The sequence below is a fragment of the Microcaecilia unicolor genome, chromosome 8, assembly GCF_901765095.1.
Source record: "Microcaecilia unicolor chromosome 8, aMicUni1.1, whole genome shotgun sequence".
In the NCBI taxonomy this organism is placed as follows: domain Eukaryota; kingdom Metazoa; phylum Chordata; class Amphibia; order Gymnophiona; family Siphonopidae; genus Microcaecilia; species Microcaecilia unicolor.
The window spans coordinates 82,861,437-82,888,414 of NC_044038.1; the positions used below are offsets into that span (position 1 = coordinate 82,861,437).

Below are 26,978 nucleotides of genomic sequence, written 5' to 3' on the forward strand. Positions count from 1 at the left end.
TGTCAACATAAGTTTAGTTTATTACTCTTTTGGAGGTTGACAAAGGCTATTTTATTTAAGAAATTTGTACTTGCACAATGATTCTGTTTTAGCTTTATTGATTTTGTCATTATCATTTTTGTAATTCCCAGTCATTTGTTTCTGGTTCATTCTAGTTGTAATCCGCTCCGAACCATAAATTTTGGTGTGAGCGGAATATAAATTCTTGGTAATATAATGTAAATCGCCTACCGCCAACTCTGCACCTTCCCTCTTGCTGTACTGTTCACTTGGTGGAGACTTCCAAAGACACTCCTTCTCTGGCCTTATTCAAATGAAATCTAAAAACCCACCTTTAGGAGGCTGCTTTTCTATGTTAACCCCTAGTCGCCTTATCATAACTTTGTAGGTTGTAATCAGTTTCTTAATATGAAATTCCCATAGGTCCTTTTGTCCTGTATATTTGTCGACTAGATTCTAAGTAGTGTCCCTCAAAAGCATGTCTCCAAATGGGTTAGTTTTATGCACACCATGATAGTAATAAACCTCACCTCTAAGCTGGGTATGTAAAGTATAATCTAAGTTTCTCAAACACTCACTATGGTACTTACAGGATGCCAACGACAGTTCTATAATCATTGCTGCTCTTTTTTATTTTTTCATAAGCCCAGAGGAGAAAGAACAGTGTTTTGTGTATATTTGTACAGTGCTACGTCCATCAAATAGCACTACAGAAATAAGTAGTGTCCTGTTTTTTGGATTCAGTTATCTGTTTTCTGCATTATTCTTTGTTTTATCCTCTATTGCTTTCCTAGTACAGTAGAAGTGACATCCCTGTACCTTTTGAGGAAGTGTTATATTGCACAGTACTTACTGAAGGCCTTAGAGGATGAATTCAGAGTTTACATTCCAAGGAGGTACATAACCCACCATTTGGGGCTGTATGAATGGATTCCAAAGACACAACTGGGGCTTGTTCTTCACTGTATTAAGGGTATTTGTCTCTCTACCAGGAATCACCATGTGCATGCAGTCCTGCCACAAGCTGATCTAGGGCTTGCTCTCTGACAGTGCCATCATTAAGAGAATTCGTGAGGAGGAGGAGGAAGAGGAAGAGGAAGAGGCATGAGCCCTGCCACAATAAAACAGTTATTTAGCTTTATAAAACGCAAATGTTTTATGTAACAAGACATTCTGTAATTGAAAATGTAACTAACACAGTGACATCGAGCACAATTTGTACTGTCAATTGAATGAAAAAAGCAAAACCAGTTCAGCTTCCAGAACTGCAGACACCCTGTGTGCAGCGGCAGGGACTTGTCTGAACTTCAGAAAATAAAACTTCAATATGTCACGCTTCATCCAGCTTGCACTCAGGATTTGGAACAGTGCAATTGAAAATGTCCAAAATAAATTTACTGAAATGCCGCAAATAAATTCAGCAAACGTCCTAAATACATTTACTAAAGACACCAAATTAATTGCTTTTTGCTAATTTTCAAGGTTTCGGGCACAGAAGCGTAGCCAATAAAATCAGAGCACTGAGAGAAAGCGTGGGGCATAAGAGAGCGCCTATATTAATGAGCTCTGTTTATTAACTGAGGGCCCTGGATGTGGCAATAACTAAATGGGGACAATTAAAGTGCTCTAATTAGCATCCATCACATTTATTCAATTACAACTGATGGGGCTTAATAACAATATTCAGTAATGGGGAAGTTCAATTACAATGCGTGTGATGAGTTTGTCATGCTCATCTCCTTGAGTCACAGTTTTGGATACGAATGTGCATAGGGAAAAACTTTGCAATTTACTTTAATTTTTTGGTTTTCTCTTTCCCATTTCTGGACTTTTTTTCAGTTCCTTTGACACACTTTTGTTAATAAACATTTTTTAACACGCAATAGAACTTTTTAACAAATACAAACAGACTTTACATATGTTAATTCAATCTTGGACACTCTAACATCCCCTCCCCCCCAATTCAGTCTGCAGCTGCCATAGGCTTTTTATCACCAGATATTCAGTACCAGTTATCTGGATAAGTTGGTTGACGCTACTTTTCCAGGAACCGGTGAAATTCAGACTGCTATGCAGATAGGTAAAATTTTTTCTGTCCTGACATAGAGATCGACCCCCCCCCCCCCCCAAAAAAAAAGGATCCAACATAGACATCAAGATAGATAAAGGACTTTATTATCTTATAAATGCAAAATGTCCAACATGACCATGTTTTGCAAATTCTTTGTCAGGGGCTTAACACATCTGAGCTCATGTGAAAAACCATTTTGATTTAGCAAATGAAATAAATGATAAATGATCAACAATAAATCTAGGTATCAATATTTAAACAGGCAGACCAAATCTGTCCATAATAGCATATGTCCTCAAAAAAGACTCTTCCACACTGTATGAAATAACTAATCTTCTATCAAGCCTACAACAAAACTGTGTCAAGCATTTTCTACAGGTCACCTAAAGATAGTTGCCAGGATGATGTGTGTTATACATGAATTCTATGTCAGCAATTACATATGTAATTACATATGTAATTGCTGTACTAGAATACTATTGGGTTGAGTACCCTTTTATCCAGAAAATTGCAGTTAGGCTCATTTTTCGAATTAGTAAGTTGATAGTGTTACCATTTGCGGGAACTGCATTGGTTTCCTTTGAAGAATCGTGTGATTTTTAAGATTGCTTGTATTATAGTTTTGGTTTTGCAGGGCGTAGCTCCTGAACCTGTGACTAATTTATTTTCCCAATCTCTCCTCTGACGTTTACTCAGACTGCGGAATCAAGTCATTTAGTTTTGTTGTTGTTAAGATGCCCCTCTGTTAAAGATATCCACTATAAGCGGTTTCTTAAATCCATGTTTCTATTCCAGGCTATTTATATTTGGAACATTTCTTCCTAGTTTTTTAAGGATGGCTCCAAACTATATTTGATTTTTCGAAAACGATAGAAGACATACTTGTTTGATTTAAATGAGTAATTTGTTTGGAATGTATCTGGTTATTGTAATTATGTTGTCTTTCCCCATTATTGTTTGGGCTTCTTTTTTTGTATGTCACATCAAACCTTTATAGATTTTGTGATTAATCAAACTCTGTGTTAGGTTAGATTAGATTAGATTAGTATAATCCTGCAGTTACATGCCTAACTTTAGATGCAAGTGCCTACTCTAGCTCAATGGCTGGTGTTAAATGCTTGTACCTAACTGGAGGCAGTTAGATGCATAACTGATGGTATTCTGTAACTTGTGTGCATAAGTGCTAGGTACGCCCCTGACGTTTTTCTTGTCACATGGTGTTTGCTGATCGGTTGGCTGTTCTTTTGTTCTCTCTGTGGATTAACTTGCATACATAAAGGAATTATTCAAGCCTATCAGCTTCTTCTCAGAGAAAGTTGATTGTGACCCCTGAGGCAGGCGCTTTGGCACCGAAACACGGACCGTGTCAGGTCCTTGATATGAATATTCTGAATAAACTGTTTTTTGATATTATCTCCCTATTGGTTTGCGCATTTGTCAGCCTCTACTTTTGCTGTTTTGCTACACCCCTGACCTGCCCATACCCCTTCCAGGTCCATGCCCCCTTCCAGCTGCACACTACAAATTTTGCATGCTCAGTTTGTGGAATACTAAGGGGAGTTATGCGTGTAACTGCAAACTAGTACCAATTAACATCAATTATTAGTTGTTAACACCAATTAGCAGCTAATTTACCAATTAAGTTATGCATGTAACTGGCACTGCTCTATCACTTGAGCATGCAACTTTGCGCACTAAGAGGCCCTTTTACTAAGCTGTGGTAAAAGCAGCCCTGCACGTTTTTGCTGTGCGCAGAGTCCCCTTTTACTGCAGCGGTAAAAAGATGGAAAAAAAGAAATGACCGTGCAGTAAGTTTGCACTTGCTGTGTGGCCATTTTGGTGGGAAGCACTTACTGCCATGCTTTGGTGCCACCGATCAGTGCTGCCCAACTACCACTGGATAACTGCTATGTTAACAAATATGGAATAATTTTTTGTAATGCCACAAATGGAACGCATTTCTGAGACTTAAACATTTTTCAGCCATAATGGAAGAAAACAAAAACGTCCAGGACTAAAACTAAGACATTTTGAGCTAGACCTGTTTTTATAACAAATAAGGCACAAAAGGTGCCCTAAATAACCAGAAGACCACTGGAGGGAATCAGGGATGACCTCCCCTTATTCCACCAGTGGTCACTAACCTCCTCCCACCCCCCCCAAAACTTACTTGCCAAACTCTGTGCCAGCCTCAGATGTTATACTCAGGTCCATTAGAACAGCATGCAGGTCCCTGGAGTAGTCTAGTGGTGGGTGCAGTGCACTGTAGACAGGTGGACCCAGGCTTCTACCTCCCCGTACCTGTTACACTTGTGGAGGAAACTGTGAGCCCTGCAAAACTCACCAGAAACCCACTATACCCACATATAAGTGCCCCCTTCACCCATAAGGGCTATGGTAGTGGTGTACAGTTGGGGGTAGTGGGTTTTGGGGGGCTCAGCAGACAAGGTAAGGAAGCAATGGTCAGATGTGTACTTGGGAGCATTTTATGAAGTCCATTGCAGTACTCCCTAGGGTGCCCTATTGCTTTCCTGGGATGTCAGGGGGCCAGTGTACTAAAAATGCTAGCTCCTCCTATATCCCAATGGCTTGATTTTGTGCATTTTGCACTTGGATGGGTTTTTTTCAAAAATGGACCAAAAAATAAAACGTCCAAATTACAAAACCTTCTATTTTTGAAAACAAAATATAGACGTTTTTCTTTTTTGAAAATGACCTTCTTTGCTATTCAGATTTTTGACATTTTTTGCAAAACGTCCAAAGTCGGACTTAGATGTCATATCGAAAATGCCCCTCCACATCACTTATCTGTGAGAGGCACTTGTAAGACTTGTGCTAAACTGGTTTCTTCTCTCCTCGCTCCAGGCCGTTTCGCTCTGCCGCTTAAGGGTCCCGGTTAGCGGGGCTGCTCTGAGCATGGAGAAAAATACAAAAACAAAAAATCACTAATAGCTCACACCACCGCACTTTCAGTTATAGAACACAGGCAGTCTTGTACTTGCATCGGTAACACATCTGATTGTTTAGTCTAGCAATTTTATATTTCTACACCCAAACTTTTTTTAGGTTATATGGGAAGAATTATTTAAAGGACTCTAGGTATTATTACCTTTTCCTCCAGTTTCCTTCACCCTAGGGTGTTATTTATAACTCAGAGTTCTCTATTTTGTTTTTTTATCAAGCAGCCAAATGAATGCATTACCATCGCATGTATGCCATGAAACTAACTATTCAACCTTTTGTAAACTTCTAAAGACATGGCTCTATCATACATTTGTACTCTTATGAATTGTTCTGCAAATTTCTTTGGTAATAGCTGGTTGTCTGTTAGGTTCAAGGTTATTTTATTTGATAAACTAGCCAAATCCCTATCCAACCAAGGCCTGAACCCTTACATCTATGCAGATGATGTCACAATATACATCCCATTCAAACACAATTTAACAGAAATCACAAACGAAATCAAACTCAGCCTGCAAATCATGAACTCATGGGCGGATGCATTTCAACTAAAACTCAACGCAGAAAAAACACACAGTCTCATTCTCTCATCCCAATACAACACTAATAAACCCACCAATATAAACACCCCAGATTACACCCTTCCTGTTTCAGACAGCCTGGAAATTCTCGGAGTTACAATCGACTGAAACCTCACGCTAGAAAGCCAAGCGAAAACTACAACAATGTTCCACTCAATATGGAAACTCAAACGAGTAAAACCTTTCTTCCCGAGGGAAATATTCCGCAGCCTGGTACAATCAATGGTACTAACCAGCTTATTTTCGAACGAGAAGGCCAGCCATCTTCCGGCAGAAATCGGGAGATGCCTGGCCATCTCCTGAAGCCGGCTAAATTGGTATAATCGAAAGCCGATTTTCGCCGGCTTCAACTGCTTTCCATTGCAGGGCCGGGCAAACTTCAAGGGGGCGTTTCGGCAGGGTATGGAAGGTGGAACGGGTTATGAGATGGCCGGCTTCACCTGATAATGGAAAAAAGAAGGCCGGCTTTGATGAGCACTTCGCCGACTTCACTTGGTCCATTTATTTTCAGGACCAAGCTTCAAAAAAGTGTCCAAACTGACCAGAAGACCACCGGAGGGAATCGAGGATGACCTCGCCATACTCCGCCAGTGGTCATCACCCCCCTTCCACCCTAAACAAAATAAATTAAAAACATTTTTTTGCCAGCCTCTATGCCAGCCTCAAATGTCATACCCAGCTCCATGACAGCAGTATGCAGGTCCCTGGAGCAGTTTTACTGGGTGCAGTACACTTCAGCCAGGTGGACCCAGGTCCATCCCCCCCGTTACACTTGTGGTGGTAAGTGTTGAGCCCTCCAAACCCCCCCAAAACCCACTGTACCCACATGTAGGTGCCCCCTTTCACCCCTAAGGGTTATGGTAGTGCTGTACAGTTGTGGGGAGTGGGTTTTGGGGGGATTTGGGGGGCTCAGCACCCAAGGTAAGGGAGGTATGCATCTGGGAGCAATTTTTGAAGTCCACTGCAGTGCCCCCTAAGATGCCCGGTTGGTATCCTGGCATGTCAGGGGGACCAGTGCACTACAAATGCTGGCCCCTCCCATGACCAAATGCCTTGGATTTGGTCGGGTTTGAGATGGCTGGCATCGGTTTCCATTATCAGCGAAAACCGATGCAGGCCATCTCAAACCCTGCCATGTCTGACATTTGGCTGGCCCCAACCTTATTATCAAAACGAAAGATGGCTGGCCATCTTTTTCGATAATACAGTTTGGGACCTCTCTTTGCGGCGCTGGCCATATAGATAGCCGCCCATGTAGATGGCCAGTGCCGCTCGATTATGCCCCTCTATAAGTCACCTAGACTACTGCAATGCAATCTATGCTGGAAGCAAAGATCAAATCATTAAGAAACTCCAAACTGCCCAAAACACCGCAGCCAGACTCATATTTGGAAAAACAAGATTCGAAAGCGCCAAACCCTTACGAGAAAAACTGCACTGGCTCCCAATCAAAGAACAAATTGCGTTCAAAATCTGCACCCTGGTTCATAAAATTATTCATGGTGAGGCCCCGGTATACATGGCAGACCTCACAGAATTACCAACCAGAAACACAAAAAGGTCAACACGCACATACCTAAATCTCCACTACCCAAGCTGCAAAGGACTAAAATACAAATCAACCTATGCATCCAGCTTCTCCTACATAAGCACGCAACTATGGAATGCACTACCAAACGTCATGAAAATAATGCACGACCTAACAAACTTCCGGAAATCATTAAAACCCAACTTGTTCAAAAAGGCATACCAAAATAATCCAACTTAAACACCTGAACCCTGCAACACAACGAAATTTATACCAGAACTGGACAAAACTTAACTCTTTCTCCTTGATTACCTAATTTACTCTGTCACTCATGAACTCTAACGCAATACCACTCTGTATTTCTCATACCGGAATTGGCGATCGCCATCACAGTACTATGTTAAGCCACATTAAGCCTGCAAATAGGTGGGAAAATGTGGGATACAAATGCAACAAATAAATAAATAAGGACAACCATTAAAGCAGGGCACATAAAAGTTAAAATAGCAATAAACCAAAGTAATTAGAAAAGGAATGACAACCATATGAAAGAAAAGAGTAAAGCGACAGAGTACTGATACTGATAGAACTGAAAAATGAGCTTGCAGAGCTATTGTTAGAAATATGTAATTTATCCTTAAAATTGAGTGTGGTTCCGGAAGATTGGAGGGTGGCCAATGTAACGCCGATTTTTAAAAAAGATTCCAGAGGAGATCCGGAAAATTATAGACCGGTGAGTCTGACGTCGGTGCCGGGCAAAATGGTAGAGACTATTATTAAGAACAAAATTACAGAGCATATTCAAAAGCATGGATTAATGAGACAAAGTCAACATGGATTTAGTGAAGGGAAATCTTGCCTCACAAATCTACTACATTTCTTTGAAGGGGTGAACAAACATGTGGATAAAGGTGAGCCAGTTGATATTGTGTATCTGGATTTTCAAAAGACGTTTGACAAAGTACCTCATGAAAGACTCCAGAGGAAATTGGAGAGTCATGGGATAGGAGGTAGTGTTCTATTGTGGATTAAAAACTGGTTAAAAGATAGAAAACAGAGAGTAGGGTTAAATGGTCAGTATTCTCAATGGAGAAGGGTAGTTAGTGGGGTTCCCCAGGAGTCTTTGCTGGGACCCCTGCTTTTTAACATATTTATAATTGACCTAGAGATGGGAGTAACTAGTGAGGTAATTACATTTGCTGATGACACAAAGTTATTCAAATCGTTAAATCGCGGGAGGATTGTGAAAAATTAAAAGAGGACCTTACGAGACTGGGAGACTGGGCGTCTAAATGGCAGATGACGTTTAATGTGAGCAAGTGCAAAGTGATGCATACGGGAAAGAGGAACCCGAATTATAGCTACATCATGCAAGGTTCCACTTTAGGAGTTACGGACCAAGAAAGGGATCTAGGTGTCGTCATTGATGATACGTTGAAACCCTCTGCTAGTGAGGCTAAGAAAGCAAATAGAATGTTAGGTATTATTAGGAAAGGAATGGAAAACAAAAATGAGGATGTTATAATGCCTTTGTATCGCTCCATGGTGCGACCGCACCTCAAATATTGTGTTCAATTCTGGTCGCCGTATCTCAAAAAAGATATAGTGGAATTAGAAAAGGTGCAGAGAAGGGCGACAAAAATGATAAAGGGGATTGGACAGCATCCCTATGAGGAAAGGCTAAAGCGGCTAGGGCTCTTCAGCTTGGAGACAAGGCGGCTGAGGGGAGATATGATAGAGGTATATAAAATAATGAGTGGAGCTGAACGGGTAGATGTGAAGCGTCTGTTCATGCTTTCCAAAAATACTAGGACTAGGGGGCATACGATGAAGCTACAATGTAGTAAATTTAAAACGAATTGGAGAAAATGTTTCTTCACTCAACGTGTAATTAAACTCTGGAATTTGTTGCCAGAGAATGTGGTAAAGGCGGTTAGCTTAGTGGAGTTTAAAAAAGGTTTGGACGGCTTCCTAAAGGAAAAGTCCATAGATCGTTATTAAATGGACTTGAGGAAAATCCACTATTTCTGGGATAAGCAGTATAAAATGCTTTGTATTTTTTGGGGATCTTGCCAGGTATTTGTGATCTGATTGGTCACTGTTGGAAACAGAATTTTATTTATTTTTGTTACATTTGTACCCCATGCTTTCCCACTCATGGCAGGCTCATTGCAGCTTACATGGGGCAATGGAGGGTTAAGTGACTTGCCCAGAGTCACAAGGAGCTGCCTGTGCCTGAAGTGGGAATTGAACTCAGTTCTTCAGGACCAAAGTCCACCACCCTAACCACTAGGCCACTCCTCCACTCCAGTGGATGCTGGGCTTGATGGACCTTTCGTCTTTCCAGTATGGCAATACTTATGTACTTATGACAGAATAATACAGCATTTAAAACCAAAAATAGCAAAAACATTTTAAAAAGAAAAAAGAATCCAAAGCCATAACTTGCTGAGTTGCTCAAGGCCCAGTCCCCTGCACATACTGCCCTAACTTTGCTAGCTGGATAAAAGGGTAGGTGGGTGGGGGGAGGGGAACAGGAAAGAAAGAGACTCACCTCAGAACCCCAGGGAAGGCCACTTGAAAAAAAATGCATTTCAAGCAGCCTCTTAAATGTAATTTTATGATCTAGGGTTTGCCCTATTCTTGTAAACTGCACTGATCTGAATTTGTTTTGTTATGTGCAGATTAGAAGTTCTCACTATATTGTAATGTAAAATTGTGCAGGCATTTAAAGAATTAGGGGGTAACTGAGTAACTCCTGGCTCTGCCCATGGACCACCCAGCACTATCCCAATATTCAGCAGTGTTAAGCAGATAATGCTGCTGAAAATCTGGCTATGAGTCTAGTTAGCTGTCCCTACCTGGATACATCCCACAGAATCTCAACACCCATATGTTGTAAGTCACGCTAATGAACTGACAGCCTGATGCTCAGAACTGCCCTGGTAAGCCAACAGTGCAGAAAAATTCCTCCAGAATAGCGCCGAAAATTAGCTTGCCAATGCTTGAAGGAAATGGTATGTAAATTATAGGTGTGCTGTTAAAGCAAAAGGAGGAGGGATGTGGTTGGCGCATGCATAGAAGAATTTCATGGTAAACCCAGCTCCTGTGTGCATGTGCCAGGCAAAGCTGGGACATGTAGCACACAATGGTGTCTGTTTCTGCAGCTTTAAATATAAGCTATATATATATATATATATATAACAATAGAAGGCTTATTTTTAAATGCAGGAAACAGGCACCAATGTGTTCTTTCACTTTTCGATTTGCTCGGGCTTGTAAACATTTGTTTCTTACTACTAGCACTTAGGGGCTTGCACGGGCTTCCTGCTGCTTCAAAATTAAAGAATACTGGAAGATTTTAAAGAAAGAATCATGAGAAATCCTCTCTTCAAACACCCTAATGCCTTCTCCTAGCTGGCATTATTTTTACAGCGGTAAGGCGGCTTTGTTTTGTGCGTTGTTCTCTGAACATTGGAAAGGAATAGGAAATGACCTCATTAACATGCGTTTGACTACATTGGCATGCAAGTTGCGCTAATGTCTGGAGCGCTCATTGTTTCCTGCTCCAGACCATCTGAGCATTCTGCGCTCACTCATGCAAATGCTAGTTCGGCGCTAATAGCCTGTAGCGCCTGCGTTTGCTTTTGAGCATCAGTGCTCATCCCTAGTTCTGGGAAGAATTTACAAACAGGTGTGACTCACACTTTGTCTTTTTAGTTTTTAGGGGTCCTCATTTTTATTAGGGATACGCATTTGCTATGGGCAGAAGCTGCACACATCAAATCAACTTTATGTAACCAAATCAACTTTATGTGTTTAAATTCACAGCAGTACATGTAAAGTTTATTTACAGTTTGCAGTGTTAGTCAATTTTAAAGGTAATAAATAGAAATAAAACAAAACAAAGAAAATAAGATGAAACCTTTTTTATTGGACTAACTTAATACATTTTTTGATGAGCTTTCGAAGGTAATCTGAATTTCTGATCTGAAGAAGAAAGGTTATCTTCGAAAGCTCATAAAAAAATATTGGTAGGCCAACAAAAAAAAGGTTTCATCTTATTTTTGTTGTATTTCTGTTTATGACCAATGATTTTGAAAATGTAATATTCTTCCATTTGGAGAATCCATCTAGATTACAGTATGTTCTCTACGGCTTCCGCAGCTGGGCATCAAGACTGTTGCGGTTGGGCAGGTCTGAAGAAAGCCACAGCACGATGGCTGAAATGTTGGTTTCACATACTCGAATGCGGCAAGACCTGGACAATGGCAACAATCAAGAGTATGTTTAAAGTTTCATCTAAATAAAAGCATAGAAATAGAGACAGAAATTACAATCTCCATAAAGCAAAGATTATAGAAAAGGACCGTTGCCATTTGTTCCATGTTTATAGCTGAGCTCGCCAATTGCTGCTCTAATAATGCTGCAGTTGGTCTCAAATGCATCACTAAAGAGGAAGGGTCTTCAGACCCTTCTTAAACTGTTGAGGGGTGACATATTGTTCCTGAGGAGGGTAGGACCAACTACAGTAAAAACTGAATTACGAATGATATCTAAATGTATATGTCAAAGAGACAATGATGTAAGAAGATTTCACCGGTTGGATCACAGCACCCTTGAGAATGATCATGGCACAGGGTATCGAGCTAATGAATAGGGGATATCAGAATGATAAATATTATATACCAGAATTAAAATTTTTAAACTTAATCCTGTGAGAGACTAGGAGCCAATATGCTTTCTTTATCAGAGGTGTAACATGGTCCCATTTTCTCAGTCCTTTTATCAATTTTACCGCTGTATTCAGAATAAGCTAGAGACATTGTAGATCATTAACCGGATCCTTTTTAGCAGAGTCCACATTGCTCAGGACTGCAGAATGCACTGCTTTTTCAGAGAATAGAGCATTACTGAACAGATCATGTGCAGTCTGAAAAAAACATAAAAAAATAAATTAGATTATGGAACTGTGTTAAACATTTTTTATACACAGTATTCAAATTTTACACACAATTTTTGATATGAACCCCAAAATAATCCCTAAATATGTGACATGAGCCAGCATATTTTTCTGTGTACACCCCTAGTTCTTATCTGTGCTGTTTACTCATAAAATTGGAAAACAAAACATTTCAGCAGTATGAGAGGAGGTGACTGTATGCTCTGACTCTGGACTATCAGAGACAAGTAGATGTCCTGTGTGATGATGTCAGCTAAGCATTTGATGATAATGGTGACAGAGAACACATACTGAGCTTTATAATTTAGTTTTACCCTGCTGTGTCTGAAAATGTGACAAACTGGCCAGTACAACTAAACCCCCTCCCCCCAGTGGACAAAGCTCTGCCAATACACCTTAATCTTGTCCTGCACTAACCCCTGCTATACCAATACTGAGATTACACAACACAGTTCTGCCAATGCGCCTCAGTCCTGCCAACCCCCCCCCCCCCCCCCACAACAATATCAGTGCACACACAATAAATAAGCTATGTGAGGAAGGGACCTGCCACCTACCTGGATATCACAATATCACAGAGGCATTATGGAGCAGTGCTGCGAACCAGGCGCTCTGCAAGTTCCAGCCAGTTATGAGTACAGAGAGCTGAGAATTGGGCACAGTTCTGCTGCGTTCCTTTTGCTCTGGGATCACAGCAAAACCCATGTGAAAATATTTACAACTGCCAATACTTTTGGTGGATATAGAGCTGTATGAAATACCCAATTCAAAAGAGTGGTGAACGCTAGGGTCCGCAATGGTGCAACAGAGGGCAACTGTCAAGAGGTCTTGATCTGCAGAGAATTAATCTATCACTATTCAGCCTAAAAACAGAAATTCCGTTGGTTATAGAGAACTCACTGCACCTTCTGGATTATCTGCACATGAAGCACTCTATACCCCCCCCCCCCCCCCCACCACCCATTCCCCCAGGATTGAGCCAGAGCAGGTGTAAGAAGGGGACCTCCCCCCCCCCCCCCCCCCTCCATCCTCAGCCATGCTGCAGTAACAAAGACCATCTCATAAATCAGCCAGAATCAAATAGCAGCACTCCCAGCCCCGCCTTCCGCTCCGCCCCCTTTCTTCTTCGGTCCTCAGGCAGACCCGAGATTTGCATGCTAGGCCCCACCTAGCCGCAGTTCAGCCTCTGACTGGTCCACCCCAGCTGTCAGTCCGCTCCTCCAGCTGTCTGTCAAAGCATCCCCAGGTTTTGCAGCAAGAGAGTGCACTGAATACATGATTCTTTCGCTGGCCCCAGCTCTGCTGCCAGTGTCTCGCTCTCCCTCTCTGAACTCCAACCCCAGCCCAGAAAGCAGATTGCAGGATTGTGGTCCCCGTCTTCCATCCATAAGCAAGGGAATGTTGGTTTTAAAGATGATCAGCCTTCTCCTTGGGAGCATGGTGCTGAGGCTCCAGATGGGTCTGCTTCTGCAAGGTACTGCATTCCAAATTATCTCCTCAGTCGCTTCTGTCAGAGAGCTGTACCTGTGTAGTGAGCGCTTTTCTGCAGTTTAGCAAAGGGGGGAAAGGATGGTGGGGGTGGGGGACAGATCAGAAGCAATCGCCCGGGGCCCTCGATTCTCCTTTTAATACAAAACGAGACATAAAAAGCATTGTGCTCCCTCCCCCCCCCCCCCCCCCCATGCAATTTACTGTTGTGCGTTCTGTGTTTTAATATTTGGTGGGGAAGTGGGAAAAATGTCTAGAGACAGGAATTAAACGGCAGCATTAAGGGATCAACTCAAGAAATCCTTGGTACTTTCTGCAAATGTTAAGCAGAGAGATGCGTGTGCTTGTGTGCTTTGGGACACGGGGATGCACGGAGCTGTTTGGTAGCATATAATAAAGCTCAGTGTTCAAGTGAGGTCGGTTTGTGTGGAGAGTAGCTGAAAACCTGTAAAGGAAAAAAAAAAAGGACCATTTAGGAAAACATATTAATAGAAAACAGCTCATCCATCTGTTGAATGATATACCTTTAGAAGTGAAAAGCCCTTGCACGCATTTTCCTGAATGAACCTAATCTCTCGAGGGTGTCTTTTCCGGTGAGATTACCATAATAGAGGAATTGGGGGGGGGGGGGGGGGGAGCGGAGAAAGAAGATTTCCAGAATAACAAGGAGATCACTGAACCTTTAGGAAGGTACAGGAGACCTGTCAATGCAAAGCCCATTTCATCTTTTAACCTTAGGGTTTTTATCTGTGGACTCAGGCTGATTTTTCCTAATTGGCTGTAGTCCCAAATTGCTTCTGTCTGTGCTGTGTGCAAGGGATGAAGAAATGTTAGCCTTCCTTGGAATCTCTCTGCAGAAACTGGGGCCTTCTTAGTACCTCGCTTTCTAAACAACTATTTTTTAAAAAAGATTTTAATTATGTTGTTGTGTTTGCTGTTATTTGTTTTTCTTTGGTGTGTTTGTTAATGTATATTTAACTTTGTGATTTTTTTTTTATTATTGTGTGCTTTATTTTGTTTGTATTTTATATTTAAAGGTTTTATTGTTGCTCTGCCTTGGGCATTGATTTGAAAAGGCAGTTCATACACTACGATCTAAGCCAGGGACTGAAGAAAAGGGCACATTTCTGAAAATCTTTTTCTCACACTTTTTCCCCTGGGATGACAGTTAAGGTCTGGGTTTAACTTTTTTGCATATATCTAGATTTCACAGGAGAAAAGCAGATTTGCCAAACTGCAGCACTGGACACATTCACAGGGGAAGGAAAGTACTTTCTTCTTTTTTTTTTTTAATATAGGATACTGAGTTTTATTTGGAAGCCCCAGGCATTTTATTTTTCTTCTGCACACCTGTGTTATCTTCCAGATGTGGCCAGCAGAAAGCTGAAGTCCCTTAGCAACTCCAGTGGGAGCTGAAATGCATTAAGCAAAGCAACCAGAATTGTCCTCTGACAAAAGTAGCTTCTCATTTAAATGCTATTTTCTCCAGCTATAGTGCTGTACACACCCTGGGTAGCATTTCAAACCAGATGAATTTTCAAATGCTTCTTTAATGAAGAAAATGTGCAGTGATGGATAGCCTACTTGAAACTTTTCTCTCAGATGGTGTTAAAAGCTTACGTTTGAAATAGATGGATGGCTTTGAAACTCAAATGCATTGTCTCTCCATCTGATCATGGTGCAGGGTAGTCAGCAATTTGTGTCAAGTCCAAGGGTCCCACAAGGTGATGAGTCCTTGCCTTTTAAATCAGTGGAGAGGTGTTCCCTCTTTTAGAATGTCCCTCTGCTGTTCTGAAGCATCACTTTTAAAAATCAGATGAAGGTCAGAGCATGGAACTCAGAGTGGTTCGGCATTGTTTTATCTTAAATGTTCTACCTATCTCAGAAAACCCCAGAACAGAACCACTAGTAGTCCTACTCAACTCCAATTGGAGAAGAAGCAAAGATTGTGGTTTGTATAGGGGCTGAATTAAAGGGGGCACAAAATAGGGCAGTGACATGACTCTTGGGCAGTGACATGACTCTTGGGCAGTGCCTCAAGTTTCTAAGAATTGGGAGGTGCACAGACAGTGAGAATTGGCAACATAAAGAGACATAATACATTGCATATGTTTTATGTGACACTTGGAGGGGCATTTTCAAAAGGACATTCAAGTCAGAATGTCCCACATGGACATCTATCTCACATGTATTTTCAAACAGGGTGCAGCCTGTTTGAAAATACATGAGATGGACGTCCATGAGCTGGAATCATCCAGCATGAACATCTGTTTTACATACTGAAATGTCCAAGTTTTGAATGGGGGAAAAATAAGAGACACGGACGTCTCTAATGCAGCATTCTTAGAAAATGACCACATGGACATTCCTGCAGAGCAGAGGGTCAGTCTAGTGGTTAGTGCAGTGGACTGTAAACCAGAGGCCCCAGGTTCAAATCCCACTTTAACTCTTTGATTTGAAAGTACACCACTTCAATAACCGTTAGGCTTTCAGGTGTCTTATATATTTAATTACAGTAAGTATTTTTCTATTTCTGGAGGGCTCACAATTTTAAAAAAGGGATTTGAAACTGGGTCCCTTGGTTTATGGTCCACTGTACTAACCACTAGATCAGCGGTTCCCAAACTGTGCACTGTGGGACCCTGGTGTGCTGCAGTGAACTCTCTGGGGTGCTGTGGCAAATCCCAACCTCCATCTCACCACCACCCAAACCACCACTGCAGACAGCAGCAGCGGCAAAACAACAACAAAAAAAGTAAGCGCAGGACTGCAGCAGCCTTCGAACATGTGCTGTCAGTTCTGCTGGTCCTCTGCTCCCGGAACTGGAAGTTGACGTTAGCAGGGGCAGAGGACCAACAGAGCTGGCAGCGCATGCCTGAAGGCTGCTGCGGCCTCATGCTTGGTGTTTTTTTTTTGCCGCGGCCACTGGGGACACAGAGCAGACGGGCTTCGGGGCTCACTTTTGCTGCCAAGGAGTTTGGATTAAAACAGAAGATGGAATGAAGTCAAAACGTTGAAGCCAATAGGTCAGTCTCTGTTTCCCCTTCCCATTCAAAACAAAGCAAGCAAACCTATGAGTTGCTGCATCCACTTTGTCATTCTTTATTGCTGGTAGCATTTTTTATTTAATCTCATATTTTCTAACATGCTGGCTTGTGCAGCATACAGATGTAGACAGAGGAAGTATAATAATGGAATACATTTTCATAGGTAGAGTAGTAATTGTATAAATCGTAATCAGTATGTCATTTGGAGGGGCTGGCTATAGGGACTCCCTGGCACTGTTATATTTGTGCAGAGAAAAAGATCTCGGCAGAAATCCAGTCCAAGGTATCTACCTGCCTCTCTGACATTGCTATCTGGATGTTTCACTGCCACCTGAAACTCAATATGTCCAAAACTGAACTCCTTATCTTCCCTCCTAAACCAACCTCTCCCCTTCCCCCATTCTCTATTTCTGTCGACGACACGCTCATTCTTCCTGTCTCGTCTGCTCGCAACCTTGGGGTCATCTTTGACTCCTCCCTCTCCTTCTCCGCCCATATTCAACAGATTGCTAAAACCTGTCATTTCTTTCTTTATAACATCACCAGAATTCGCCCTTTCCTTTCTGAACACGCTATCAAAACCCTCATCCACACTCTCGTCACCTCTCGCTTAGACTACTGCAACTTGCTTCTCTCAGGTCTTCCACTCAGCCAACTCTCTCCTCTTCAATCTGTTCAAATCTCTGCCGCACGACTAATATTTCACCAAAGTCGTTATGCCCATATCAGCCCTCTCCTGAAATCAATTCACTGGCTCCCTATCCGTTTCCGTATACAATTCAAACTCCTCTTATTGACCTATAAGTGCATTCACTCTGCAGCCCCTCACTACCTCTCCACCCACATCTCTCCCTACACTCCTTCCCTAGAACTCCGTTCGCTAGGTAAATCTCTCCTAGTTGCGCCCTTCTCCTACTGTCTCGCCGCACCCTATGCCTGGAATAGGCTTCCTGGAGTGGAGGAGTGGCCTAGTGGTTAGGGTGGTGGACTTTGGTCCTGAGGAACTGAGTTCAATTCCCACTTCAGGCACAGACAGCTCCTTGTGACTCTGGGCAAGTCACTTAACCCTCCATTGCCCCATGTAAGCCACATTGAGCCTGCCATGAGTGGAAAAGCACAGGGTACAAATGTAACAAAACAAAAAAATTACATCTTGATCCATCCCTGGCTGCCTTCAAATCCAGGCTAAAGGCCTACCTGTTTGATGCTGCTTCCAACTCCTGACTTATAACTTTTATCTTCCTTATGTGTCCTTTTGTCTGTCCTTCCCTTATCCTTTTTGGTCCTGTCTGTTTGTCCTGATTTAGATTGTAAGCTCTTTTGAGCAGGGACTGTCTTCCTCTTCATGTTCAATTGTAAAGCACTGCATACGACTGGTAGCGCTATAAAAGTGATTTATAGTAGTAGTATGGTAGAGAAAAAGATGGAGACCAGTGTGGCTGGGAGGGGCTGAGACTTGTGTGGCCGGGGGGTGGAGATCAATGTGGCTGGGGGGCAGACACCTGTGTGGCTGGAGGGAGGGGATGCTGCGCAAAATTATTCGGCCACGAAGGGTGCCGTGAACCGAAAGAGTTTGGCAACCACTGCACTGGACTACTTCTCAGACCTGCTGTTTGCTCTCTTAAGGATGCCCATAATAACTGAACCTGTCATACAGCCTGGTATCCTCTTCTGGTTTCACTTTCAGGGGAGAGGGAGGGGGACAGCAACCACTAGGGGTTTAAGGAGGTGTAACCTTGGACATTCCTGAAACAGGTCTAAATAAGGACGGTCTTCTTTTTAGACATGGATATTTCTTCCCCTTTGGTAATCGTTGTTGGATGACAAGACGTCAGGCCCTCCCTAGTCCCTCCCAGAACACACCAACTATTGCTATTTGGATGTACTGCAGTGTTGGACGTCCCTAGTCTGCCTTTGCAAAATCAGGACTTGGACATTTCAAGCACATGGACATCTATTTTGGCCTTATGAGACATCCATATACTTCAAAAATGAACACCTTAAACTCTTTCTTTTCTTGGTACATGATTGTAAACTCCTTTGTTTGCCCTCCAACAAAGGATATACAATGATATAATAACCGCCTTATTTTCGAAAGAGAAAGACGTCCATATTTTGACCCAAATCGGGAGATGGGCGTCTTTCTCCCGTAGGTGCCCAAATCGATATAATCGAAAGCCGATTTTGGGCATCTTCAATTGCACTCCGTCGCGGAAATGGCCAAAGTTGACGGGGGCGTGTCAGAGGCGTGGTGAAGGCGGGACTGGGGTGTGTTTATCAGCTGAGGAGAGATGGGCGTCCTCGGCTGATAATCAAAAAAAAGAAAGGCGTTTTTAGCGCACATTTGGGTCACTTTTTTTGGACTTTTTTTTCACAAACAAGTCCCAAAAAGGTGCCTTAAATGACCAGATAACCACCGGAGGGAATCGGGGATGACCACCCCTGACTCCCCCAGTGGTCACTAACAAACCACCAAACAAAAAGCAACTTTAACAATGCCTGTATGCCAGCCTCAAATGCCATCACAGCAGTATGCAGGTCCCTGGAGAAGTTGTTAGTGGGTGCAGTGGACTTCAGCCAGGTGGACACAGGCCCATCCCCCCCACTACCTGTTACACTTGTGGTGGTAAATGGGAGCCCTCCAAACCGCCCCCAAAACCCACTGTACCCACATCTAGGTGCCCCCCTTCAGCCATAAGTGTTATGGTAATGGTGTAGAGTTGTGGCCAGTGGGTTTTGAGGGGATTTGGGGGGCTCAGCATTCAAGGGAAGGGAGCTATGGACTTGGGAGGTATTTTACTTTTTTTTTTTTTTAATTGTTACAAGTGCCCCCTAGGGTGCCTGGTTGGTGTCCTGGCATGTGAGGGGGACCAGTGCACTACGAATCCTGGCCCCTCCCACGACCTAATGCCTTGGATTTGGTCGTTTTTGAGCTGGGTGCCTTCGGTTTCCATTATCTCTGAAAACCGATACCGCCCAGCACAAATCCGCACAAATCTGATGCAATTACCCGGCACAAACCGTATTATCGGAAAAAAACATGGACACCCATTTTTTCAAAAATACAGTTTGTCCCGCCTCTTCACGTACCCGTTCTCAGAGATAAACGCCCATGGAGATGGGCGTTCGTGTTCGATTATGCCCCTCTACGTCTTTCAGGGGTCTATTTACAAAGGCACGCTAATGTTTTTAGCACATATGTTAATTATGCGTGTGCTAAACGCTAGAGATGCCCATATATTCCTATGGGCATCTCTAGAGTTTATGGTATGCATATTTAATGCACGCGCTAAAAACGCTTTCATGACTTTGTAAAAGACCATCTGAATGTACTAAGCTAAACCAAACCTGGAGACATATTTACATAAGTACATAAGTACATAAGTACATAAGTAATGCCACACTGGGAAAAGACCAAGGGTCCATCGAGCCCAGCATCCTGTCCACGACAGTGGCCAATCCAGGCCAAGGGCACCTGGCAAGCTTCCCAAACGTACGAACATTCTATACATGTTATTCCCGGAATTGTGGATTTTAGTAGCGGTTTATGGACTTGTCCTTTAGGAAACCGTCTAACCCCTTTTTAAACTCTGCCGAGCTAACCGCCTTCACCACGTTCTCCGGCAACGAATTCCAGAGTTTAATTACACGTTGGGTGAAGAAACATTTTCTCCGATTTGTTTTAAATTTACTACACTGTAGTTTCATCGCATGCCCCCTAGTCCTAGTATTTTTGGAAAGCGTGAACAAACGCTTCACATCCACCTGTTCCACTCCACTCATTATTTTATATATCTCTATCATGTCTCCCCTCAGCCGTCTCTTCTCCAAGCTGAAAAGCCCTAGCCTCCTTAGTCTTTCTTCATAGGGAAGTCATCCCATCCCCGTTATCATTTTAGTCGCCCTTCACTGCACCTTTTCCAATTCCACTATATCTTTCTTGAGATGCAGCGACCAGAATTGAACACAATACTCAAGGTGCGGTCGCACCATGGAGCGATATAACGGCATTATAACATCCTCACACCTGTTTTCCATACCTTTCCTAATAATACCCAACATTCTATTCGCTTTCCGAGCCGCAGCAGCACACTGCTCTATGAGAGAAGAAAGAATTGAATAGGAATAATGGAGATCTATCATTTTTACAGGGACAGAGACAGCAGCACACACTGGTGCGTAAGTGTTTCACATGACAGCGCATCCTCAACGAATACCAAGTAGGTTCTGTGGTGATGCAGAAGATGGGGGCTACAGGGCCGCTGAGGTTGGCCATGAGAGGTCCTGATGTGTCAGTGGTTGCTGTTGTGCCCATTAAACAACTGCCAATAAAGGACCTGCTTGTCCAGGGAAAGGTTTTCGAATCAAACCCTCCTCCCCCCCCCCCCCCTGGTTTCTATAATGTTCTTTTAAGAGAGGAAAGTTTTCCCGTTTTGAAAGATCTGCTAGAGTCTGTGCTGCATTCTGCAGCCTTCACTCTGTTTTCACCCATTTAATGCACTGTCACCTTTTCAACAGCAGGTCAATATATCTATTGGAATAAAGGTTTCATATTTTTCTGTCCGTTTCTTTGATAATGCAAAGGTATTCATTCTGTTGACACTGGTTAGCTGTTTGTTCTGGCCTAAGTACATAAGTATTGCCACACTGGGACAGACCAAAGGTCCATCAGTCCCAGCATCCTGTTTTCAACAGGTCACAAATACCTGGCAACAGAGCCGTAGCGAGGGGAGCTGACACCCGGGGCGGGTCACCGCTGCGCACCCCCCCCCCGGGTACAGCACGGTGCACCCTCCTCACGCTGGAGCGCACCACCCCCCCCGGAGCGCATACCTGCAGCGAGAGACGGGCGGGAGGGCCGATCCGCCCCGACTGCACGTTGCTGGGGTGTGTTGGCTCCGCGCTGGTTCACTGCTCTCTCTGTCCCGGAACAGGAAGTAACCTGTTCCGGGGCAGAGAGGGCAGTGCACCAGCGTGGAGCTGACACCCCCCAGCGGGGTGCACCCGGGGCGGACCGCCCCCCCCACCCCCCGCCCCCCCTTCCTACGCCACTGCCTGGCAAGATTCCGAAAAAGTTCAATACATTTTATGCCGCTTATCCCAGAAATAAGCAGTGGATTTTCCCCATCAATTTAATAATATAGTAAATGATGGCAGATAAAGACCTGTATGGTCCATCCAGTCTGCCCAACAAGATAAACTCATTTTACATAGTATGTGATACTTTATATGTATACCCAAGTTTGATTTATCCTTGCCTTTCTCAGGGCACAGACCGTAGAAGTCTGCCAAGTACTGTTCTTGTACTAAGTTCTGAAGCTAACATCGAAGCCCCTTAAAATTTACACTCCAGCCCATTGCTATCTATTCAGTTACGATCAGGGCGTAGACCATAGAAGTCTGCCCAGCTCTTGTTTTGTTTCCCAATTACCGGCATTGCCACCCAATCTCCACTAAGATTCCACAGAACTATTCCTTCTAAACAGGATTCCTTTGTGTTTATCCCACGCATGTTTGAATTCCATTACCGTTTTCATCTCCACCACCCTCTCCATGAAAAAATACTTCCTGACATTAGTCCTGAGTCTGCCCCCCTTCAATCTCAATTCATGTCCTCTAGTTCTACCGCCTTCCCGTCTCCGGAAAAATTCATTTGTGGATTAATACCTTTCAAATATTTGAACGTCTGTATCATATCACACCTGTTTCTCCTTTCCTCCAAGGTATACATGTTCAGGTCAGCAAGTCTCTCCTCATACGGTTTGCAACGCAAATGCCATACCATTTTTGTAGCTTTTCTTTGCATCGCTTCCAGTCTTTTTACATCTTTAGCAAGATACAGCCTCCAAAACTGAACACAATACTCCAAGTGGGGCTTCGCCAACGACTTGTAGAGGGGCATCAACACCTCCTTTCTTCTGCTGGTTATGCCCTTCTCTACGCAGCCTAGCATCCTTCTAGCCACGGCTGTCGCCTTGTTGCATTGTTTCTTCACCTTCAGATCCTTCGACACCAACACCCCAAGGTCTCTCTTCTGAGTCGAGCTTACTAATCTCTCCCCTCCTATTCGGTATCTCTCTTTTGGGTTTCTGCACCCCAAGTGCATCACTCTACACTTCTATGACTACTACTACTACTAATTAAATTTTAACTGTCAGACCCTCGACCATTCTTCTAAGGTTCAGAGATCCCTTCTCATCGTTTCTACTCCCTCCAGGGTATCCACTCTATTGGCTATTTTCGTGTCATCCGCAAAAAGGCACAGCTTTCCTTCCAACCCTTCAGCAATATCTCCCACAAATATATTAAACAGAATAGGACCAGCACTGACCCCTGAGTAACTCCACTGCTTACCCTCCTTTCCTCCGAGCGGATTCCATTTACCACCACCCTCTGGTGGACTTTTGCTTTAGAAAGCCATCCAGACTTTTTATAAACCCTGCTAAGCTAACTGCCTTTACCACATTCTCTGGTTGGCTGGCGGGGAAGAGAGAGCAGGGCAGGCAATGTGGCAGCACTGGAGACCAGCCAAGGTATTTGCGGCGGCGGTGCTTCAGCTGGCAGGGGTTGAGGACCCCTGCCACCCAAGATGTACAGCGGTGTAGTAGGAGGCGGAGGGGGGCGTGGTGGGGTGATGACCAAAATGTGCTCCCCCACCTTGGGCTCTGGCCCCCTCCCACCTTGAGGTCTGGCTACGCCCCTGATGTGGATGTCCATCTCATGTATTTTCGAACAGGCTGTATCCTGTTTGAAAATACATATGAGACAGACGTCCATGTGGAACATTCTGACTTGGATGTCCTTTTGAAAATGCCCCTCCAAATGTCACATAAATAATATGCAATGTATTATACCTCTTTATGTTGACAATTCTCACTGTCTGTGTACCTCCCAATTCTTAAAAACTTGAGGCATTGCGCAAGGGGCAGTCCTTGATCCTTGAGCTACTACTGTGAGCAAATCTAAATAAATATGTCACTGCCCTACAAAAGTGCATAAGTATTGCCACACTGGGACAGACCAAAGGTCCATCAAGCCTAGCATCCTGTTTCCAACAGCGGCCAATCCAGTTCACAAATACCTGGCAAGATCCCAAAAAAGTTCAATACATTTTATGCTGCTTATCCCAGAAATAAGCACTGGATTTTCCCCGTCAATTTCATAATAGTCTACGGACTTTTCCTTTAGGAAGCCGTCTAGACATTTTAAAACCTCGCTAAGCTAACTGCCTTTACCACATTCTCTGGCAACGAATTCTAGAGTTAAATTACACCTTGAGTGAAGAAAACATTTCTCTGATTCATTTTAAATTTACTACTTTGTAGCTTCATTGCATTCCCCCTAGTCCTAGTATTTTTGGAAAGAGTAAACAAAAGATTCACGTCTACCCATTCCACTCCACTCATTATTTTATAGATCTCTATCGTATCTTCCTGTAGCCATCTTTTTCCAAGCTGAAGAGCCCTAAGCACTTCAGCTTTTCCTCATAGGGAAGTCGTCCCATCCCCTTTATCGTTTTCGTCGCCCTTCTCTGCACCTTTTCTAATTCCATTATATCTTTTTTGAGATGTGGCGACAAGAATTGAACCCAATATTCGAGGTGCGGTCGCACCATGAACTGATACAAAGGCATTATAATGTCCTCACTTTTGTTTTCCATTCCTTTCCTAATAATACCTAACATTCTATTTGCTTTCTTAGCTGCCGCAGCACACTGACCAGAGGGTTTTAACGTATCATCAACGTTGCAGCCAAGATCCCTTTCTTGATTGGTGACTCCTAACGTGGAACCTAGCATTACGTAGCTATAGTTCAGGTTCCTCTTTCCCACATGCATCACTTTGCACTTGCTCACATTAAACATCATCTGCCATTTAGACACCCAGTCTCCCAGTTTCGTAAGGCCCTCTTGTAATTTTTCACAATCCTCTTGTGATTTAACAACTTTGAATAACTCTGTGTCGTCAGCAAATTTAATTACCTCACTAGTTACTCCCATCTCTAGATCATTTATAAATATGTTAGCAGCGGTCCCAGCACAGACCCCTGGGGAACCCCACTATCTACCCTTCTCCAGTGATGCTTCTGGTCTCCTAATTCTCACTCTTTCTGCCATTCCTTCACAGTTTATTTTTAATAGATTCTTGCTCCATTTGTGGAATGTTGATAGCAATTGGAACTATAGAACCCAATGCCATATTTTTGCTGAGATAAGTTCTTGAGTCATGCTGGCCAGTAGCTGATTGTTCCAGCTAGAATGAGAGGGCTACTTCAATCACTTCACCCCAGCTGCAGAGGTCGTCATGGACTAATCTCTCAGGCCCACAGATTCTAGGGAGTTGTGTAGTAGACTGGCTGGGAGTTGGAGGGATTTTTCCGAGGCATTTACCTGGGTAAAATGGCCTGGTTGAAAATTGCACTCAACTGAGGATAAAAGCATACACAAATTGTATAGTATGCACATTTTTGAATGGATGACAAAGAGGCATTCCCGTGGGTATGTTTAGGTTGGGGGTGGGGGTAGCACATGATGCAGAGGTGATTTACAGCTGTACACACGCTAAGTTGCGCAGCTTGGCTACCTGTAGAAAGAACATGGGCCAAGTAGGAAGACTTTTTTGGTGTGCATACTTCAGAGAGCTAATTTGCAAAGGGGAACAAGCTGGTTTCCCTTTGAAAATTTGCAGAAAGTACTCCTGTGAAGAGCACCATCATTTGCATCTGTGTGGCCTATCTAAAAATTGCTCCGTGTAACCATACATAAAGCAGGTTATAGCGTTCAAGACATGGGAGCCCTTTAACTCAACCACGGTAAAATTTGCAGTTACTGGGGCATAACGGACTCTACTGTGGGGCAACTGCTTATTTAACATAGCAACTATTGAGGGCGTTTCTAGCATTTGTCGTTACAGATGCTGTGTTAAATTTACAGGTACTGAACAGTACTTTGCTTGGAGTTAGCATGGAAGCAGTTAGCACTTTCTGTTTAGGAGACGGTAAGGGGTCCTGTACTGACCGCACAAGTGCTGATTAGTGCACATTGTTTGCAGCGCAAATGCCTTCCATGCCATTCTCTGCCCATGACATGCCCCTAACACAAAAGCACGTAACACACAGAGGGGCATAATTGAACGGGGCGCCCAAGTTTTCCTGAGGGCGTCCTCGCAGGACGTCCTCGGGACGGGGCGGGGAAACCCGTATTATCGAAACAAGATGGTCGTCCATCTTTCGTTTCGATAATATGGTCAGGGACGCCCAAATCTTAACATTTAGGTTGACCTTAGAGATGGTCGTCCCCGATTTTCAGCGATAATTGAAACCGAGGATGCCCATCTCAGAAACAACCAAATCCAAGCTATTTGGTCGTGGGAGGAGCCAGCATTCGTAGTGCACTAAGGGGTGAAGGGGGGCACCTACATGTGGGTACATTGGGTTTGTGGCGGGTTTTGAAGAGCTCACATTTACCACTACAAGTGTAACAGGTGGTGGGGGGATGGGCCTGGGTCCGCCTGCCTAAAGTGCACTGCACCCACTAAAACTGCTCCAGGCTGGCATAGAGGCTGGCAAAAAATATGTTTAAAGTTTTTTTTAGGGTGGGAGGGGGTTAGTGACCACTGGGAGAGTAAGGGGAGGTCATCCCCGATTCCCTCCGGTGGTCATCTGGTCAGTTCGGGCACCTTTTTGAGGCTTGGTTGCAAGAAAAAATGGACCAAGTAAAGTCGGCCAAGTGCTCGTCAGGGACGCCCTTCTTTTTCCCATTATCGGCCGAGGACGCCCATGTGTTAAGCACGCCCCAGTCCCGCCTTTGCTATGCTTCCGACACGCCCCCGTGAACTTTGGTCATCCCCGCGACGGAAAGCAGTTGAGGATGCCCAAAATCAGCTTTCCATTATGCCGATTTGGGTGACCCTGGGGGAAGGACGCCCATCTCCCGATTTGTGTCAAAAGATGGGCGCCCTTCTCTTTCGAAAATAAGCCTGACAGTGTACCAGGCAGTAACTACAAAAATACTGCAAATCTCCTTAACGCAGTTGTGTGCTAACAGTTCCTGTGCGGATAAGCTTCGCGTTAAGGGCCAGATTCAGTAAACGGCACTCGATATTAAGCACCAGGAAAAATCTGCACCAAGCAACTATTCTATAAAGGGTGCTCTGGGCTGAACGCTGGTTCCCCTGGTGAAAATCCTGGTATTTAAGCTGGCCGCGCAACCTTGGTATTCTGTAACACTGTGCCTGAATTTTTCGAATCCCTGACCTGCCCATGCCCCTCCCATGGTCACTTTGGATTCAGTGTTATGGAATAGCACATAGGCAGATGTGCACGTAAGTCCAAATTAGCG

The 26,978-nt window shown here is 43.6% G+C and overlaps 1 protein-coding gene across 3 annotated transcripts in view; it reads left to right on the plus strand.

Moving 5' to 3' along the window:
• Positions 1 to 13,351: 13,351 nt before the first annotated feature.
• The window catches only part of IGLON5 (IgLON family member 5), a 653,847-nt gene continuing 640,220 nt past the window's right edge, over positions 13,352 to 26,978 (plus strand). For 2 of the 3 annotated variants that reach the window (XM_030211299.1, XM_030211300.1), the window contains exon 1: positions 13,352 to 13,578. In XM_030211299.1, coding sequence (XP_030067159.1) covers positions 13,380 to 13,578 — 199 coding nt within the window. In that variant the 5' untranslated portion in view covers positions 13,352 to 13,379. The remainder of the gene's footprint in view (positions 13,579 to 26,978) is intronic. The other variant, XM_030211302.1, reaches the window with a different exon arrangement.